Source organism: Cryptotermes secundus, unplaced genomic scaffold (assembly GCF_002891405.2).
Source record: "Cryptotermes secundus unplaced genomic scaffold, Csec_1.0 scaffold391, whole genome shotgun sequence".
Taxonomy (NCBI): Eukaryota; Metazoa; Arthropoda; class Insecta; order Blattodea; family Kalotermitidae; genus Cryptotermes; species Cryptotermes secundus.
Window position 1 is genome coordinate 625,651 of NW_019737394.1, and position 20,419 is coordinate 646,069.

At 41.2% G+C, this 20,419-nt stretch overlaps 1 protein-coding gene across 4 annotated transcripts in view; it reads right to left on the bottom strand.

The window, feature by feature from the left end:
• Positions 1 to 20,419, bottom strand: part of LOC111870337 (receptor-type guanylate cyclase Gyc76C) — a 240,603-nt gene that overhangs the window by 17,897 nt on the left and 202,287 nt on the right. For all 4 annotated transcript variants that reach the window (XM_033753787.1, XM_033753786.1, XM_033753784.1 and 1 more), the window contains exons 15-19: positions 16,273 to 16,483; positions 12,673 to 12,807; positions 11,040 to 11,152; positions 5,434 to 5,585; positions 3,818 to 3,916 (exon numbers count right to left, since the gene is read on the bottom strand). In XM_033753787.1, coding sequence (XP_033609678.1) covers positions 3,818 to 3,916; positions 5,434 to 5,585; positions 11,040 to 11,152; positions 12,673 to 12,807; positions 16,273 to 16,483 — 710 coding nt within the window. The remainder of the gene's footprint in view (positions 1 to 3,817; positions 3,917 to 5,433; positions 5,586 to 11,039; positions 11,153 to 12,672; positions 12,808 to 16,272; positions 16,484 to 20,419) is intronic.

The following is a 20,419-nucleotide window of genomic DNA, read 5'->3' on the forward strand; positions in this document are numbered from 1 at the left end:
CTTCTGCCACCCAATCCCTCGGGGGCAAGCGGTAGCGTAGTGGTTGAGGGGCTATGCGCCGCTTTATTGGCTCCCACCCTCGATTTAATTTATATTTTAGGTGATATTAACTCAGAGGCGAAGCTTTGAAACCGCTCCCAATCTGCGAATTTTTCAATATGTTCCGAAAGATTCTTAATTTTAACATGATCCAGTATGTGGAATAATATTAGTAGGTGATCTGACATTCTGATGGACCACAATGTCCAGCATGTCACCATTTCCCGTAGGGGAATAATGAGCAGGGCACTGTAGTGCTGAAAGTTCGAATTAACTCATGCCAAACTAATTCAAATCACCTGCCAAAATAGACTCACGTCTAAAGCTTAAGAGCTCAGTGATGTCAGCATCACTCCAGGCCCTGCCTGGGGTTTTATAAACAGCTGCAAGCAGTACTTGACTGTTACGAATTGGTACGCTTCTATTGAAACATGGGGTAGTAGGTCTACATGGTTATGGGGGATGCATTTCTAACTGCAACGGCAGTTCCGCCTTTTCTGCCTGAGTGGCGGTCGGTTCTATATAACTGGTAATTTGGAAGAAAGAATCTCTCATGAGGTTTCAGACGTGTTTCTGAAGCCACTTCTACGTGTAGGTCTTGCAGCTGTTTACTGAGCTCATAGCGCTGCCTCCAAATGCCGTTCGAATTAAATGCTATGACTTTGAGAGGTCTATGAACTCTAATGGCCATTTTTTTCATCAAATTTAATACAATTTCTGTTATAGCCACTATTTTGTCCTCCTCAGACACTGCACCATTGAACTCTGTCATGATCTGCTGTACTACAGTCATTACTCTCAACATATTGTCGAGAGGTTGACTATTTGCATGAGGAGCCTAAACTGATTGACCTGTTTCTTTCTGCAGTGCAGGGGCCGGTACATTTTGTTGTTTTGTTGTGGGTTGGTAAACCAACGGAGCGGGGTTTGCCTGTGGTCGCTTTTGTTGCTCTGTGCTGCCTCGGAGTGCCGCCGCGAAGGAGACGCCTGGGGTGACGAGGTTTGATGAGAACACCCTCTCTGTAGTAGTTTTGAGCGTTCTCTGCGCCCTCCTTTTAGCAGCTCTTCCCTGGCGTGTCTGCAACCACGATAGTTGGGCGGGATGTGACTTGCTTCCCTCTGCCAACCGGCAGTTGTAGCATGATGGAGTGGAAACAGCGTTTCCCTTCTCTGGGTATTCCTTATGCAGGTGGCCGCCTCCACACCACAAACAGAGGGGAGTTTGTTTACAGTTAGCCCAGACGTCCCCAAACTGTTGGCAGTTATGACATTGAGTAAGTCCAGTCTGGGCCCTATAAGCCTCCATCTTGATGGATATGTGGAAAGGCTTGGCCGATTGAAGATTTCTTGCGATTTTGCCGTCCGGGACAAGGTTATGAGGTACAAGGGGCGGTTCCTTGTTTTTGCTTCTTTGGGTGGGGATCGGCGGGTTGTTGTCATTTGCCTGACGCCAACAACGTCAAAGCCCAGGTTTTCCAGACCTTCTGAAATATCCTGAACAGGGGTATTGATAAGGAGGTGTCGAATTACTGCCTTAACAGGCTTTTGAGATTTGGGAAAAAGGGAATATTAGGATTGGCTATTGTTGCTGAAGTGCATCTTGGCGGCTTCAAAATCCGCCACGTCTTTCGCAGCGACTCTGGTTCCCTGTTCCTTGTGCTGTGGAACTCGAAGTCGCCTTTGGCCTCATCTTTCAGTTGCTTCTGCAACTGGATGAGGTTTACTGCTGATGTCAATATTATTGGAGGCGGCCTACCTGCTTTGCCAGAGACTGTCTCCTCAGGTATCGCGGCCTCTACGCCGGTATTCTCCGCCTCCATGGACGTCTTCATGGAGGCGAAGAAGTTGCGGGTGGCAACTTCCTTGGGGGTCGTGACTTCAGCGACAGATACTGTTTTCTTCGAGGTCGGGGCGGCCTCGTTGGTACTGTGCCGCTTGCGCCGCTGGACTTCTTTGAAACAGTTCTCCTGGGTGGAAGAGGACTTAAGTGCCTCAGACGGAGCAGCTTGGGTGCTTGCCTTCAGCATGCTTTTAACTTCTGCAATGCGACTGTATATGCGCCATACAGGGCACTAAACAGGGTCTTCCCTCTTAGGGCCTTGCAGCAGTTCTGGTCGTTTTCGTCGGTCGCACTGACGATGGATGACCATCGCTCACTGTCACCTACCAAAGCTGGAGTGTCGTTTTTGGTCTAATGCGCCCGATATCCCGGCATTGAGATGGCAGCCATATTTGGCATCACTGTTCTTATCGCGTGTTCACTCACTTCAGTCAGTTTTAGAAGAATCCACTATCGACAATGAAGAATTTAACTTCGATAGGTCTCTCCAACTCACACCTACAGATTGAAGCACATCAACGCATCACACTCACTCTCCTAGATAAATGCTCTCCACATATCAGAGACTCCTCTCCTCACTGTCCAGCTACAACCGATGCACACACCTCGAACTCACACTCAACCGATAACAAGCTAACCTCTGAGTCAATGATCACTCTAACCTCGAACTCACACTCAATCGATGCTAGCGTGTCGGACGTCCGCATCTTTATACTTTTGTCGCTAGGCGGCCCGCTAACCAATGGCCGTTGGAGCTGCCGAGGTGTTCGCTGATTGGGTAGCGCTTGCTTCACGATGGGAGGCTCCAACACAGGTGTATGTAAAGATGAAGTTGTCCCTGTGTTTAACTAATTAAGCACTACCCCATGAAGGCGTATGGGGGAATGGATATATACATCCACATTTTCTTGACCTCGGCAGTAGCTGGAGGTGAGTGCCCAGCTTCACGCTTCGGTCGTTTTACACTCGGGGAAAGAACCCCTGACACCCACTGGATAAGAGGTTGGGTGGACCCCAGAGCTGGTCTGGACGATGTGGGGAAGAGAAAATTCTTGACCTTAGCGGGACTCGAACTCCGACCCCTTGGTCATCCAGCCCATAGCCAGTCGCTATCCCAATTACTCTATCCAGACTCATAGAGGTGTATGCAAACAAGTCAAATACCTGTTGATGGTTCAGTGAGCAGAAACGTGTTGTAAGAAACGACGAACATATGGTGTACGAGTATCCATGTTTCTTATTGTGGTGACAGAATAAAATAAAGAAATTTAACACACACAGTATGACACTGAAATATAATGTCTCAAACTGACTCATATTCAGGAGGTGCCAGCTGGGAAAGTGGCTATTCTTATCGAGGCTTTTCATGGATTTCCTCAGATCCTCCATTTAAATGCCAATACAATATCTTGATTAAGTCATGACCACTTACTTCCAAATCAATTACAATTCATCATAAATCTATCACTTTATCATTTGGGGCTATATGGTTAAGATATTGACATCAACATGAGGAAGCTCCCCCCTCTATATGTTATTCACAACCAGTCATATGATGCTTTGGCATGTGAATACAAAGAGCAAATAATCTCAGACTCCAAGTGGACTGGATATTTGACAGTATGACAAAGTTAACTATGTGCCAATGCTCAAGACAATGGGTTGAAAGCCTGACAGATCAACAGGTCTTTATACTCATTTTTAATAATTTTTCAATGTTAAATAATCTGGAAGTTTATCAGTATAATCTCTGAGACAGTAGGAAGGTACCTTCATATGTATCATATTCAGCCTCTTACAGAATAGCCTTTCAATGCCATTTTTGACCACATGTAACCTTACTGTTAGTGCAATAAATATGTAGAGCTACTTGTGTAACTCTGTATGAATAAGACATTGATAAGAGGAGCATCTATCGAAACAAGGCCATCCACTCACCACCATGTAGGCATCCCCAATTGTTTCCACTTTGTACACATCATAATTCTCGATGATGGAGTCGAAACAAGTGTAGAGATCATTGAGAAAGTCCACAACCTGCAACAGTGAATGAGTCTCTAAAGACCAATGACAGTTGTTGAGTTACTGAACCTCTTATATTGTGGAAAGTGTACAATTGATTGAGCTCCAGTTAGCATAAACTACACTTAGAAGTTCATGTCTATTCCTCTCTTTAAGCAACCGGTTTTCCTTTGTTCCTATATAGTGTCCTTACAAGTTTACATCTGAAGTCATGAGTACAGGGATTTCTGAAACTCTGTGTGCATCTATATAAATATATTTCAGGTAGTGTATAGTGCCCAACAATATAAGGATGTACTGCTACTCAAGACTTGCCTATTGTTAGTCAGCCAGCACTAACAATAAGATAAAAAATGCACTCTGCAATACATCAATTTCCCAAACTGTATTGATGTTAAGGTCTTGTAGATACAGATTGACTATTGCAAAATTATTGTTCATTATAGTTGATAAAGTACACACAATGTAGAAATATTTCTCTAATATTCAAGTAACACACATCGTGATCAATATTGCATGTCATGTGCAACCCAAACAAAGCAACATACATTCAGAACTATCAAGTATGATGTGGTGTTTACTTTTCATGTAACCTTACTTCTACAGTCATTACAGAATTGCTTCTGACTGGTGAAACATGGCAACTAAAATTAGAGAATTTTAGGGTTAACTAGGAGAGCAATCTACAGAGTTACAAAATTTTGTTATGTGGAAAAGAAAAGTGGTATTATAATTCCTTTAAGTAACTTACTGACTGGCTCGCTGAGTAACTAAATCCTCCTAGAGAAACCATCAGTCACTCAGCTACTCAAGAATTTCTTGACATTTATGGAACCCAAAGCTTCATTACCATGTTCACAAGAGTCTGTCATGGGACCCTGTCCTGAGCCAGATCTAAGCGAAGCAATTATGAATTCCAGCCATAATACACAGATCTGAAAGCAATGTGCTTCTGTGGTACAGTTGTCATATGATATGAACTGTATTATCTTCATCATTCTCTTCAATACATCATACTCTGCTGGCATATTTCAGATTAGAATAATGCTCTTCCAGGGCATACCAGTATTTTGTTCCATGATCAGTTTCTAAGATAAAGAAATACATTTCCATTTCAGTCTTATGTAAAATTGGGGATTGTATTAACCATATATAAATAAACAAAATATCATTCTAATAATCAGAATAAAGTCAAAACGGTTCTGATGATGATGTTTTACACTTCCAATTACAGAATTTCTGCACGTTGTCCACCATATAAGATTCTTAAAAAAACACAATGTTTTCGAAGATGAATTCATTTCCATTCTCAGGGAAAAGAGTAGTGAGGCACCTACACAGCTGAGTCCATTATGTAGATCTGATGTCAGTCATTGGATATAATTTGTGGATCGATGAAATCATTTGCATAGTGTCCGAGATGATGTGAAGAGGCTGATTGACAGGTATAACCCCCACTTATGAGGTAGACAAAGGTAGCATATAAAGAAAGTGACACTATGTTAGACGTGAACATAAGGTGGCAGTCGCACCTGTAATGGTGTGCTCTCGGCTGACATGGTTGTAAATCCTACTATGTCACTGAAGTAGATGGTCACACAGTCAAAGCTCTCTGCTTCCACCTTGTTTCCACGCTTCAACTGTTCAGCCACATAGCGTGGCAGCATCTCGTACAGTAGCGCCTCTACAGGAAAAACACATGAATATTAAGAAATGTAATACATTCTGACAGGCCAGCATTTCAATATATTTCACTTCATTTACAACTAGCTTCTAAATGAGGTCAGAAATAAATTTCCTTTACATTCAATTTAACATGTTTCTTTACTTACAAAGTGGAATATAACAGTCGATAAAAGTAAGAATACAAGAATCCCACTTACTTACTCATGGAGCTGAGCCCTTCTGGAGGAGCCACCAATTCTGCAGCTACTCAAGAAAATCCCAGCATTTTATGGAAAACAAAGGTCCATTACCATGTTCCCAAGAGCCCTCACCTGGTCCCTATCCTGAGCCAGATCAATCCAATCCATACCATCCTATCCTATCTCTCTAAGATCCATTTTAATATTGTCCACCCACCTATGCCTTGGTCTTTCCAGTGGTCTCTTTCCTTCTGGCTTTCCCACAAGAACCACACACTCTGGTATATTTTATTAAACCTACAAACTCAAATTCATGAAATACTCTTATAGCTTTTTTAAAATTTCATAAAAATTTTATAGCAAGTAACAATGGGCAATGAGGTTGAAATTGCTATTGCAAAATTGGAATGGTGGAAATCGAAAGGTAGTGATCAAATTCCGGTAGAAATTGTCCAAGCATGAAGCGAAATATTAGGTTCTAAGATCCATAAGCTAATTACTTCTATTTGGCATCAGATAAATTGCCTGATCAGTGGAAGGAGTCTATTATTGTACCAGTTCACAAGAAGGGTGATAAAACTGACTATAGTAATTATTGGGGGATATCACTTCTATCAACTTCATACAAAATTTTATCCAATATTCTTCTCTCAAGGTTAAGTCCATACATAGATGAAATTATTGGGGATCATCAATGTGGATTTTGATGTAACAGATCAACTACTGATCAGATCTTTTGCATTCATCAGACATTGGAGAAAAAATGGGAGTACAATGAAAGAGTACATCAGCTATTTGTAGACTTCAAGAAAGCCTATGATTCAGTTAGGAGGGAAGTACTGTATTGTACAATATTCTGATAGAGTTCGGGATACCCATGAAACTAGTTAAGCTGATTAAATGTGTTTAAACGAAAATTACAGTAAAGTTCATGTAGGTAAACATTTGACTGATAAATTTCCTATCCAGAATGGTCTAAAACAAGGAGAATTTTTATTTCCAATCCTTTTCAACTTTGCCTTAAAATATGCAATTAGGAAGGTCCAGGTAAGCCAGGTGGGACTGAAATTAAACAGGACACATCAGCTGTTCATCTATGGTGATGAAATGACTCTACTGGGTGATAATATAGATTCCATAAAGAAAAACACACAAACTTTAATTGACACAAGTAAGGAGGTTGGTCTAGAAGTAAACACAGAGTAAACTAAGTATATGTTGCTGGTTCCTCAACAATGCAGGGCAAAATCTGGCATAACTATAGGAAACAGATGTTTTGAGAATGTGGCACAGTTCAGATATTTGGGAACAACGTTAACAAATCAGAACCTGATTCAGGAAGAAATTAAGAGGAGATTGAACTCGGGTAATGCTTACTACCATTCAATCCAGAACCTTTTGCCTTCTCGTCTGTTGTTCAAAAACATAAAAATTAGAATATATAAAACTATAATTTTGCCTGTGGTTCTGTATGGGTGTGAAACTTGGGCTCTGATATTAAAGGAGGAATACAGACTGAGAGTGTTTTAGAACAGGGTGTTGAGGAGAATATTTGGACCGAAGAGGGATGAAATGACAGGAGGTTGGAGAAATCTACATTATGAGGAGCTTCATAACTTTTATTTCCAAGTATAATTAGAATGATCAAGTCAAGGAGAACGATGTGGGCAGGGTATTTAGCACGAATGGTGGAGATTGGGAATGCATATAAGATATTGGTTGGAAAGCCAAAAGGATAGAGACCAAAGGGAAGACCAAGTTGTAGGTGGTTGGACAATATTAAAATGGATCTTAGAGAGATAGGACGTGATGGTATGGATTGAATTGATCTGGCTCAGGATAGGGACCAGTGGATGGCTCTTGTGTACATGGTAATGAACCTTTGGGTTCTATAAAATACTGGGAAATTCTTGAGTAGCTGCAGATTTGGCTTCTTTTCAAGAAGGGCTCAGCTCCATAAGTAAGTAAGTAAGAAATGGACACATTGCACCATGTATTTCAGCTGAGTGCTGTTGCATTTGTTTATTCATACATGCCTGACAAAGTTCCATGGTCATAGGACCGAAACATATACAATGATAGCCATTTAATAAATCGATATGTATGTTGACACACATGTCCCTGTCATTTATTGAACCTTAACCTCCTAATTGCTGTGTAAATGGTCCCAAAAGAAACACATCCATTTTATATGAGTTGTTTAAACCTGATGCAATCATAAAATATTCAGATGTTAAACTAATATGATGCAGGCACCAATGATGAACATAATTATAGATTTTTGTATCTTGTCTGATATATTGCAGAGGGTCATGTCATATGACAGAGGGTCATACAAGTCTCTTATAACGTTTATTTGTTCATGTCTTGCCATACCCTTTTACTTGTTATGTGTGCTAATGTGCTGAATCAGGATAACTAAGTTATTGAACTGAGTAGTTATGTGCTGGGTGACGAGTTTCTGATTTTCAGCGTGGGCAGAATTTCTTTCTCTACCATACCCAGGTGGCTCTGGAGCCCACACTGCCCATTATTCATTAGCTATTGGGCTCCTTCCCAATGAATATGCAGACAGACGGCTGTAGCTGGCTACTTAACTCCCTTAGTGTTCAGCTAAAGAAAGTATTGAAATTTGTCCCACCTTCCCCACAAGTCTTCCTTGTATAGCGGTTGAAAGACAGATGTACATTTACCTTGACTTCTCAGACTAGTTAAAAACCCTCTCTCTACTGCATATGATGTTACTTAACTACAGAAACAAATTCCTCAGTTGGAACGTCCAGTGTGTGGGTCACGAACTAAACCTCCTCAATAAAAAACAGATGTGTTAACCTGTCACCTGCTGTTTCAGGCCCTTTTAATATTATCTTTCTCTATAATTTTGCTATTCTGCAAGAAGTCCCCAGCCAAAGCGTTGAATGTATTTCTCTTTCAATCTATAAGTGTCCAGTCAGTCTTAATGTCACAGATCTAACATCTCAACAACAGCATAAGCAAGTAAAGAGATATAGTCCTCATATTAACATTCTTTATTCCCACTTCATCGCTTTTACATAGATTATGTCTCCATGTAAAGTGCCAGCAAATTCTTTGAGTTATTTGCTTAAACTACTGGTTTCCTAACTGGGAGGAGGGGCATGAACAGGTTTGTGTTGGGAGTGGGGTGATGTGGGACCATGAGAAAAGACATATTTTTAATGTCAAGTTCAGCTGAAATAACTCTTTAGGTGCATTCAATTAGCTCTTCCATAAGCAGCCAGCAGAAATGTTAATCCAGATATTACAAAAAAAGTGATAATACACATATTTCATCATTTTCACCATTATCAATCACCAAAGGAAGAGCACCATGAAGCACTTCCATTTTAGGAATTTCATCTTTTTATTCTCAGTTCTGGCATGGTACTAATTTATACTTAGGTGATTTTAGGCAATAATATAAACAAAGGTACACAGAATTACATTTATTTCAATAAAAATTTAGGGCATGCAATTTTGGTGAAAATCAAAAGAAGGGGGTTAATATCAGAAACTTTGGGAACCACTGGCAATATGCACATAAAATATTGAGCTAAATATATGTTGACTGTATTTTTAATTTGTAATTAATATTGTGTATGTCTGTATGATTCATGGATGGCATTTACTATGCCCCTCAATGTTTGGTTATTTCTGAAAGAAAAAAAAATAATATAGCCCCAGTACTTCAGAATCATCTTGGCTCTTGCTCCTGAGAGTTCATTAATGGCCTGAGTAATACAGTCCTTGCAAGGTGGAGGTGATTCAACCCTTCTGTTCTGGGTTTACTTTCATGCAGTTCTATGCCCTCATCAGCTTTGCTCTCCTTAAGACTGGACTTAACATGGCTGCCTAGGGCCGCACCATAGCTCAAGCAGTTAGTTGCTGGCTTCCCACCGCAGTGGCCCAGGTTCGATCCCGGGTGTGGTCAAGTGGGATTTGTGGTGGACAAAGTGGCGCTGGGGCAAGTTTTCTCTGAGTACTTCGGTTTCCCCTGCCAATCTTCATTCCACCAATTGCTCTACAATCACCCTCACCTATCATCTGGGGGTGGTAAAATAGGCCAGAAGTGGCTGCAGTACAAGGGACTTAGTCCCACCCCACTGGCAATAAAAAATATGGCTGTCTAACCATGTTAACAATTAAGTAATCAATATATCATAATCAATATAAAAAAGTAATATTATACTAAATTTTGTAATTCTGATATAAACAAAACAAAAAATATGAGTCGTATATATGCAGCCTGTTCATTTCAATATTTAGTGGACACAATATGACATACTTTGGAATGGATATAGGCTTATGTTTTTTTATGTGTTGTAATACTTCCTGAAATTTTGAAACTAACATTTTACATGCTTCCATATGGTGTGAACCGAAGAGTTTCAACAAGTACAGTGACCGATTACTGACTGGGAGTGAATGACCTTGAGTCTATTACCACCATAAGGCAGGAATTTCACTTCACAGGGCTTACCTTATCTCATATATAGTAGGTACACAGTGCTCTTACATCTATGACAAAGTGGCCTGAGCATCATTCTGCCATTAAACTTCTTCTAGTTTCGGGGTCTGCAAGGCACAAAGCTTTATATCTGCACCTAATTTGGGGCCCACTCCTTCATGGTGTGGTGACTGGATGTGGGGAATAATTTTTTTTACCTAATGTACATGAGAAGCACAAGGATTCAGTCTGATTGATTATAGTGCCAAACACAAATGGTATAACTTTATCTGAGTTATATACAAAGAAAATGCTTGTGCTTTCTCTACTTGTTTAACAAGTATAATGGAAAATATGCTGATGCTCAAGGAATATAAAACTCACAAGATAGACATATATGTTTATGAGTGATTCATAAGCAAATTTCATGACTGTTTCAGCTGTATTGATTTTATATTACAGTAATTGATAAACAAGGTAAATCATGAATGGTGAGTTGGTAAAGATTTGGCAGAAGGATATCATGGTCACTATTCCAGGAGGATTCATGTGCAGAATTCAAGGAGGACCATGGAAATTATCAGTTAACCAGGCTAAGATTTGAATTGATACTTTTCATATAAAATTCTATAGTTTTACCCCTACATTAACATGTTTGGTATGAAAGAGTCACATTTGACCCACACACTTTTAGTTCTTCTATTTGGTGAAGGGCTGTGTCTGATGTTCCAAACAGTGCTCAGTCTCCATATTATGTAAACACATCACAAGTTTCAGACAGAAGTTTTGGTGAGTGCAGTAACATTACCTGTCTTTTTTTTCTCCTCAACCAGTTGGTCTGTCCGTTCATCGACTAGAGCTTCTAAGTTGTTTGCATACTTCTCCATCATTGCCATCATATTGTCAAAAATGTTGGGTTTCCTAGAAGCAAATATGGTAATTTCTGAAATGACTTTAAGAGTTATATTAACTTTACTGCAGACAACTCAGAAGGAGGCATGTGCATGTCTGTATGTAGGCTCTATGTGTGTGTGAATTAACCTATGTCTGATTACAGGTGTGTATTAATACACACACATTGACAGAATAATGTTTTTATTACTGGTATTTTTATGCAAAATTTCCATAAAATTAGGCTGAATGAATAAATGTAAAGAAGTTTGTATTCAGAATATTCACAACATAAATGTTACAACATTTAGTAACATCTAAATTATCTATTAGATTGGGCAAAATGACTGAATGTAAAATACTTCATACCAAGAACATATAAAACCTTAGTCTTGTTGATTTATTATTATAAATTACTTTATATCAAAAATATCTATATACAGTGCTTCAATTCCAAAGTAATTGTAAGTAACTTGAACAAATGAATGTAAGATACTTTACGTATGAAATATCCATAAAGTTGTATTGAATAACTGAATGTAAGGTACTTTAAATACAAAATATCCATTAAGTTTGGCTAGGTGACTGATCTAAGGTACTCAGCAAAGCTGTTACTACTGCAAATATTACTGGTGTGGCTGCCACATTAATAAGCCGATGACTAACCACCTGAGTTGGCCGCGCCATAGCTCAAGCGGTTAGTCGCTGGCTTCCCACTGCGGCGGCCCGGATTTGATCCCGGGTCTGATCAAGTGGGATTTGTGGTGGACAAAGTGGCGTTGGGCCAGGTTTTCTCCGAGGATGTTCACTCAGCCTCTGACAGAAATGAGTACCAGGAATTAAATAAATAATTTTCCTGGGGACTAAAGCGCGGCCGGGGCGTAAGGCTGACAACTTTACCGCCATCTTTGAGCCGATTGTCTAGATAATGTGGGACCCTCAACGTCTCACAACCCTATGGGTCTTCATGGCCTGTTACAGGGATAGCTTTACTTTTTACTTTTACTTTTACTTCGGTTTCCCCTGCCAATCTTCATTCCACCAATTGCTCCACAATCACCCTCACCTATCGTCTGGGGCTGGTACAATAGGCCAGAAGTGGCCGCAGTCCAAGGGACTTAGTCCCACCCCACTAGCAATAAAGAAAAGAATAGAAAAAAAAAACACCTGAGTTATGGCATATTCAACAAGAACATTCTGGCACAGTAACGGTATCTTGGGATTTTATGCAAAATATCATATGAAAATTCTTTTGGTATAAAATTAATAGTATTCAAACATCTTAAGTTATATTTTAAAAGTTTATGGTTTTTGGAAGCCTACCCTATAAAAAAGGTAAAGCTATCCCTGTAACAGGGCGTGTTGGCCCATAGGGTTGTGAGACGTCGAGGCTGTCATATTTTCTAGACAATCGGCTCACAGATGGTGGTGAGGTTGTCAGCTCTACGCGCCGCCGCACTTATCTCTGTCACAGGAAAGTCCGAAATACATTTCACTGAGCTGTGTAAGTCTGATAGATCAATTGCTTCAGATGTAGTGAAAGTACTCACATTCCCTTCCTCAGGGGGCGCAGCTTGGCCCGGATTGTCTTGAAGTCTGGTCGGTCTTCCGGATTCTCGGCCCAGCACTCAACGAGACAATCACGAACAAAGTCGAAACTGTTCTCCAGCAGCTCCAGTTGAGGCCTGCGTGTACAGTCTCACGTTACGAGTTTGAGGGGCGCAGAGTGAAATGTAAGAACCTCACGTGACAAACTAAATATCAGAAGTGTTAAAGTCTGCAGAGTGTCAGGCATAACTGTGCATGTGAAAACTGCGCACTCATCTTAGTGGGACATTAATAATAAGGGAAAGGCACTGAGCAAGTTGTTGGCGTTGTGATAGTATTCAAGCCAAGTGTTTCTCAACCGCCGGACCGCGGTCCGTTACCGGGCCCTCGCCATATAAAAAAAGAATTTACCGGGTTGCATTCTCCCTATGGTTGAGACTCACTGCTCTAGACTTGTATTCGAGGGGTGCTTGGATCCAATTTAAGCCGGATAACTTACTATTATGACTGAGGTTCTCCGTGGTGTTCTTCAGTGCCTCCATAAAGATTTCAGGATAGTACCTCAATTAGTGCCTGATTACTTTCTCAAAAATCCTTTCAAATTCATTCATTCAGCTTTCCATCCGAAGTTAACTATTTTTTTTTTGCTAGTGGGATGGGACTAAGTCCCTTGTACTTCGGCCACTTCTGGCCTATTGTACCAGCATCAGATGATAGGTGAGGGTGATTGTGGAGCAATTGGTGGAATGAAGATAGCCAGGGGAAACCGAAGTACTCGGAGAAAACCTACCCCAGCGCCACTTTGTCCGCCACAAATCCCACTTGACCAGACCTGGGATCGAACCCAGGTCGCCGCGGGGGGAAGCCAGCGACTAACCGCTTTAGCTATGGCCCAACTAACTAACTAACTAACTAACTAACTAACTAGTGAGGGTGGGTTTCCCCATGTACCGCGACCAGTTTGATTATTGTGCTTCCCTCTATGATATTCTACCAGTCTCTATACCCTACCGATAAATGGTGCGTACCATCAGACCCGCCGAGCAAGCGAGGTTGGCCACTTGCTTAGCGGTGTCTATAATGCTTCCCCCATCTATCAGAGGCCTTAGAGATTATTGTTGGGCGGGAAACGTCCTGGAATTTGGCTCAGTGATCCCCTTTGGGGATATGAGGTTCTTTTACGTGCCGTAAAGTTACGACACGGGACACATAGCTTAAAGTCCCTCCCGGAGGACTAGTTCCCTGAATTCTTCCGCCCTTAAAAATTCGACGACCTCCGCCGGATATTTGAACCCGCGTACCACGAGTCATGAGGTGGGAACGTTACCTCTAGACTACGGAGGCCGCATAACTAACTAACTAACTAACTAACTAACTAACTAACTATCTTCATGGAGCTGAGCCCTTCATGAAAAGCCGCCAGTTGTGCAGTTACTCATGAGTTTCCAAGACATTTTATTTAACACAAACCCTCATTACCGTGTTCACAAAAGCCATCCACTGGTTCCTATCCTGAGCCAGATCGATCCGGTCCATACCACCCCATCCTATCTCTCTCAGATCCGTTATAATATTATCCACCCACCTAAGTCTAGGTTTTCCTGGTGGTTTCCTTCCTTATGGCTTTACCACCAATATACTATATGCATTGCTCTTCTCCCCCAATCGCTCTACATTCCCTGCCCATCTCATCCTCCTTGATTTATCATTCTAATTGTACCTGGCGAAGAGTACAAGTTATGAAGCTCTTCATTACGCAGTTTCCTCCAACCTCCTATCAGTTCATCTCTCTTCAGTCCAAATATTCTCCTCAGACACTCTCAGTCTCATATTTATACAAAATCACAGGGAAAATTATAGTTTTGTATATTCTAATTTTTACGTTTTTAGACAGAAGACAAGAGGACATAGGAACCAACGAAAACAGATTACTGAAAGTAAGATTTCCTTTACAAGATCGGATTTTACCCTCTTTATATACGAGATGAAGAAGAATGTACAGAATGGTGTTCCAGAAATCAAAGAAATGGTACAGCACGGATGAAAGCAGGGATTTGCTAACTAAGAGAAACAGGAAGGGGAACAGATAAAGGAAGTTGTTCTCCATTCTTAGGAAAGGAAGACACGAAGTGCTTCGTTGTCTGGAGGCCAAGAAATGGAGGACATATATTTTTATGTCAAATGTGGCTAAGCATGAAGAAGAATTAGAGTACCAAAGAAAAGAAACTATGCAAGCAGAACACATATAAGATATATGCAAAAATATTTACGTAGAGTTGAACGGAAGTGAGATAAGAAGTTGGGGGAAAAATAGAAAATTGGAAGTAGTAAAGAAAATGTAAAGCAACTTTGGATATAAAAACATGCAAGAGACTGCATGCTGGAACAATCAGGTGGTAAACGGGGTACAGTCTCAGACAACTGTGTTAAATTAACTGAATAACGAATACTCTCTACTTCGATACATATCTGCTTTATCATTCTGTGTTGGTATCAATGGCCAAATTCGATTTGTTTTATATCTCAGATGTATAGAATATAATAAGACGTCTGTATTCTGAGATGTAACTCCATGTCGTCCAGAGAAAGTCAACCAACATACTGGAGGAACATACTAGCCTTCATCTTCAGGGTTGAAGAGGAAAAGACGTAAGAAATTAGCATTAAGGAGCCAGCAAGTAGAGACTCTTCTTGTTGCTTGGTTCCTTAGCTTATTCTTATTAGTTATTCTGAAACGTCGGTTGAGTTTCAGTGCACTGTGTGACATTAAATATTGGAAGATTGAATTCTTTATATCCACTGCCGTGGGAAAATTAAGTCCAACGTAAATGTAATAAAGTTTGAAATTTCTTTGGATTTACTGAAGTAGAATTGAAGAAAAGTTAAAACAACAGTACTGGTATTGTAAATAAAATTAAAATAAAAATTTTCATAACTGAAATAATTATGAAATGACGCTTGAAAGCCAGAGTAGATGTTCATTGCTAGCTAGCGACTCGGTGAACAGGTTCCCGCAGCAAATGAGAAGCAAGCAGCAATCAAGGTATTGTTGCGCTATAACGATGGAAACGGTGTTTTCTGTGGGTTCGTTCCGTGTCTATATAACGAGCATGCCAGGCCAGCTGAAAGAATAATTCCGGGTGTCTCTTGAGCTGATTTGTGACGAGATGGCAACGAGTTCAGTTCATACTTGAAAGTCAGCCTGTGAAGAGAAGGCTTAGCGTGTGATTTGAAGACTTTATGTGTGCTGTAGTAACAGTGAGACTGGTATAACTACTGTGTTGAAATCCGTTGCCAGGATGCGACCTTATGAGTTTAGTGAATAAGTGCAATAAATCCAATCATCCAATCCAAACCCCGTCTAATAATCACAACCGTAACAGGTGGCATTATATTTAAAATAATAAAGACAATGACATCCCATTTCGTAACACCTGTCACTGTTCTACAAAATATTTAAAAATAAGTAGTTGCTCCAAAGAAAGCAAAAAGGAGAAAGTTATGTTAGACGGAAAGAAAGTAGCAATGTCTCAGGACAGTGGGGTGAGGGTAGGCTTAGCCTGGTGCTGAAATGTAACTGCAGCCATAACAGTTCAGCAAACCTGAAGGGGACCTGTCCTGGTTCAGGGCGAACCACCCGCAGCAGGATCTCGGTGGGGGGGATGTCAGCATCCCCAAACGGTCCGTGCCTGGCATGCAACTCATACAGGATAATGGCGAATGAGTACACGTCGCCCTTCTGGGTGCCTGTCACAGCGCACAGTGGGTCCAACTGGTTGGCGCGGAGGAGCTCTGGGGCACGGTACAACAAGGCTGCAACACGAATGTAAACAGGCTAGAACTAGTAAATGATGACTAAAAATTATTCTTTGAATTTTTGACAACTTGTCAGCTTTATATGGTTTGTGTATTGCGGATATAAATCTAATTTGTCTAACTCAATCACACTGCACAGAATTAGAAATAATTTCTGTTTACATTTCGTTACATATCTGTAACGTACTGTGACATGAAAATCCGTTGCTAGGGAAAGCCCGCAACACCAACACGGCCAACAATACTGGAGTAGTGTTTCTTTTTGTGTCCGCGGTGATGTCACGCAAGAGTGGGCAAAGTTCACGTGATAAGTTTTCTGTAGGTCCAGCCAGCGAACCAATACGGGCTGGATAGCGAACATGTGACATGTGACTATAATTTTGCCTATGGTTCTGTATGGGTGTGAAACTTGGTCTCTGACATTAAGGGAGGAACATACCTGTAGACTGAGAGTGTTTTAGAACAGGGCGTTGAGGAGAATATTTGGACCGAAGAGGGATGAACTGACAGGAGGTTGGAGAAATCTACATTATGAGGAGCATCATAACTTGTACTTCCAAGTATAATTAGAATGATCAAGTCAAGGAGAACGATGTGGGCAGGGTATGTAGCACGAATGGTGGAGATGGGGAATGCATATAAGATATTGGTTGGAAAGACAGAAGGAAAGAAACCACAGGGAAGACCAAGGCGTCGGTGGGTGGACAATATTACAATGGATCTTAAAGAGATAGGATGGGATGTTATGACTGCATAGATCTGGCTCAAGATAGGGACCAGTGGAGGGCTCTTGTGAACACGGTAATGAAACTTCGGGTTCCATAAAAGATGCTGGGAAATTCTTGAGTAACTGCTGAATTGGCGGCTCCTCCAGAAGGGCTGAGCTCCATGAATATTTTTTTTATTGCTAGTGGGGTGGGACTCTGTCCCTTGTACTGCGGCCACTTCTGGCCTATTGTACCAGCCCAAGATGATAGGTGAGAGTGATTGTGAAGCAATTGGTGGAATGAAGATTGGCAGGGGAAACCGAAGTACTCGGAGAAAACCTACCCCATCGCCACTTTGTCCACCACAAATCCCACTTGACCAGACCCGGGACCGAACCCGGGCCGCCGCGGTGGGAAGCCAGCGACTAACCGCTTGAGCTATGGTGCGGCCAGCTCCATGATTAAGTAAGTAAGTACTAGTTTCCAAGCTTTATTAAGATCCACCTCAGTTTCCAAGTTTTCCAAAGCCGTGAAAGCAATGGATACACACGTCACAATAATACACAAATGCTAATGCAGTAATATGGGTTAATTTATTATGAAATTTTTATGTTGACGGCCAAATAATAATAAAAATATAATAATACAGAAGAAAATGGTAACAAAGCTGAAAAAAATACAAAGAGATAACACGGTTAGTGCACGAAATTGTAAGGGGGAGCTTACACTAACTGGACTTAGTGCAGGGTCCTCGAAGTATATGTCGTAATATGCATACGAAATATATGTAGACTTATGTTAAGGTATATTTTTATGGGCTACTTAGGAAGAAGCTAACGCCTGCGCTGTGTTTAGCGATAGCAAATGGAATTTTGCGTGAAAAGAATTTATGCGGCTACGTCATAAGCACGCATTTGTGAGTGGTGTTGAATGGGGCGACCGTGAGGTGTTCCTCGGTGTTTTCATGCGTGGATTGGGATAACCCACGCAAGAGTCTCACAACGTTTTTTCACGTGACCGTGACTTCATTCGCAGATTTTTTAATACCGATAGATTCATTCTTCGCCATTCCCTTCATTTCCTTTCTTTACTTCCTTCTCTCCCTTCTTCCATATACCTTTCCCATTATTTTATCCGCCCTTTCTTCTTCCCTTTGTTTTATATCGTAGCAAGAATTGTGAAGCCAGCAGAGAGCTGTTACTGAGCAACAGCTTCGAAAACAAACATGTTTCTACATCAACAATGGAATACAACAATAATGAAAAACGTCGTTCTCTGTGTGATCCGTGTCGAAATGTTATAAGCAGGACAGTTAGGGAGCATTTATATCAGACATTACCCGTGTGGAGGCGGGGTCGAATACCTCCACTGTGACCCTGTCAGTTGTAGGAGGCAACGAAAAGGGAAGTCTCAAATCTGAGACGGTAAAATATGGTCGCGAGTCACAAGGGACTCGGACCCGAGAAAGACTGCGCTGGCAAAGACCAGCAGCGTATGTAAAAGATCGACCCGTCCTCTCGTTAGAGAGGGCGCCCCATAACAAACAGGACGATAACTGTCAAACAGTAATAAATGTAAGTCGCAATGTGACTTTTACTTTGAAATTTATGTCAGTTGAGTTTATTCGCGTTCGTTGGTGAGTGACTGAGTTAGTTTGTTAGTCGAGAGTTGTTGTAGATGAGGCCGGGGACATTTCGGGAACCCAGAGGAAAGGAAACGTCCTCCGTTGGAAGCCGTTACCAGATAATGACTGATCAATACACAACAGGCTGAGAAGACTTAAATTTGTGCCCTAGTGAACTGTAAAGTGTGTGAATTAGTGAAACGTTTATAATTACGTGTAGTCACAGATCCGCAAGAGTTCAATCAATCGAACGGCCACTCCAAACCCAGTCTATTATCACTCCGTCACATGGCAATATGAAAGCAGTTATGTAAACATTGCTCAAAGGTGTTCATATTTATAGAAAATGTGTTGCGCGAATGATGCATTGACGTTGTTTGACATTAACACCATCTGTCAGGCACGGTAATTACATTGTCTGTGAATGCAGTACAGAAATCTGTAAAGTTTTCCCGAGGCCTGCGTCCTTTGTCAAAGCAAATAAAAGATTAAACATTTCTTCGAGGTGTGTGTCCTCCGTGTGCAACATGTAGAACGCTTTGCAGGTTTCCCTAGGTCCTCGTCTTCCTCGATAGAAGCTGTGAAGTGTCACACCCAGTTTCACTGTACTCGTGTCTGAAGGACGAGCGGGCGAAGCCTGTGAAACTTCTAACAAAATAACGCTCTTTCTCTCACTCCACAATAAAGTGTCTCTCAAGTTTTCCAGGACTTTCCACTTTCGCCTACTCATCTACAGACGGCCGGCTGAGGTATCAGCGATAGTTACCCTTACAGAAGTTTCCTAGTTTTCCTCAGTCATACCGGGGTTGTATTATCATTCTAAAAGAAAAGGTAACAGAATAACTTTGGGGTTACCTATACTGTTTAGTTGCCTGACTCCTGGCCAGAAATTAGCGCGTATCCTGAATGTATTGTGGTAGGCCAGCTGCTACCGCGTGCTACTCGTGCAGCCATCATGATATATTAGTCTTTATTAAACCCCTTTCTCTCATCACCAAAGAATTACTTCTTCAAATGCTGTCACTCAATCAAAAAACCAAATTGTGAGGCACTTTTAAGCAGCCGTTCACGAATCTTACAATTTGACATTAATCAACAAATCCGCTAATTAACACCAAGGTTAATGAGCACGAATCGGTTCCTGGATAAATTGACGTCTCAGGGCGTCATCTGGATATTTCCTCCTAATTTTCTTTGTATCTAACAGTTAAGAGGTTTCAAAGGTGATCGCAGTGGCCGCGCGGTCTAAGGCATGAACCGTCTTGGCTCTCTCGAACACTAGGATCGTGGGTTCAAATTCCAATCGAGCCATGGATGTCTGTTTGCGTTTATTATGTGTCTATGTTATTCTGTGTGTCGGTAGTGGCCTTGCGATGGGCTGATCCCCCGTCCAATGAGTTCTACCGATTGTGTATAGATAAAGAAGCCGAAAAACCGGCCAAGGTCTACAAGGGCTGTAGAACCATAGATAGTTAGATAGATAGATAGATAGATAGATAGACAGACAGACAGACAGACAGATAGATAGATAGATAGATGGACAGACAGATTAGATAGATAGATAGATAGATAGACAGACAGACAGACAGATAGATAGATAGA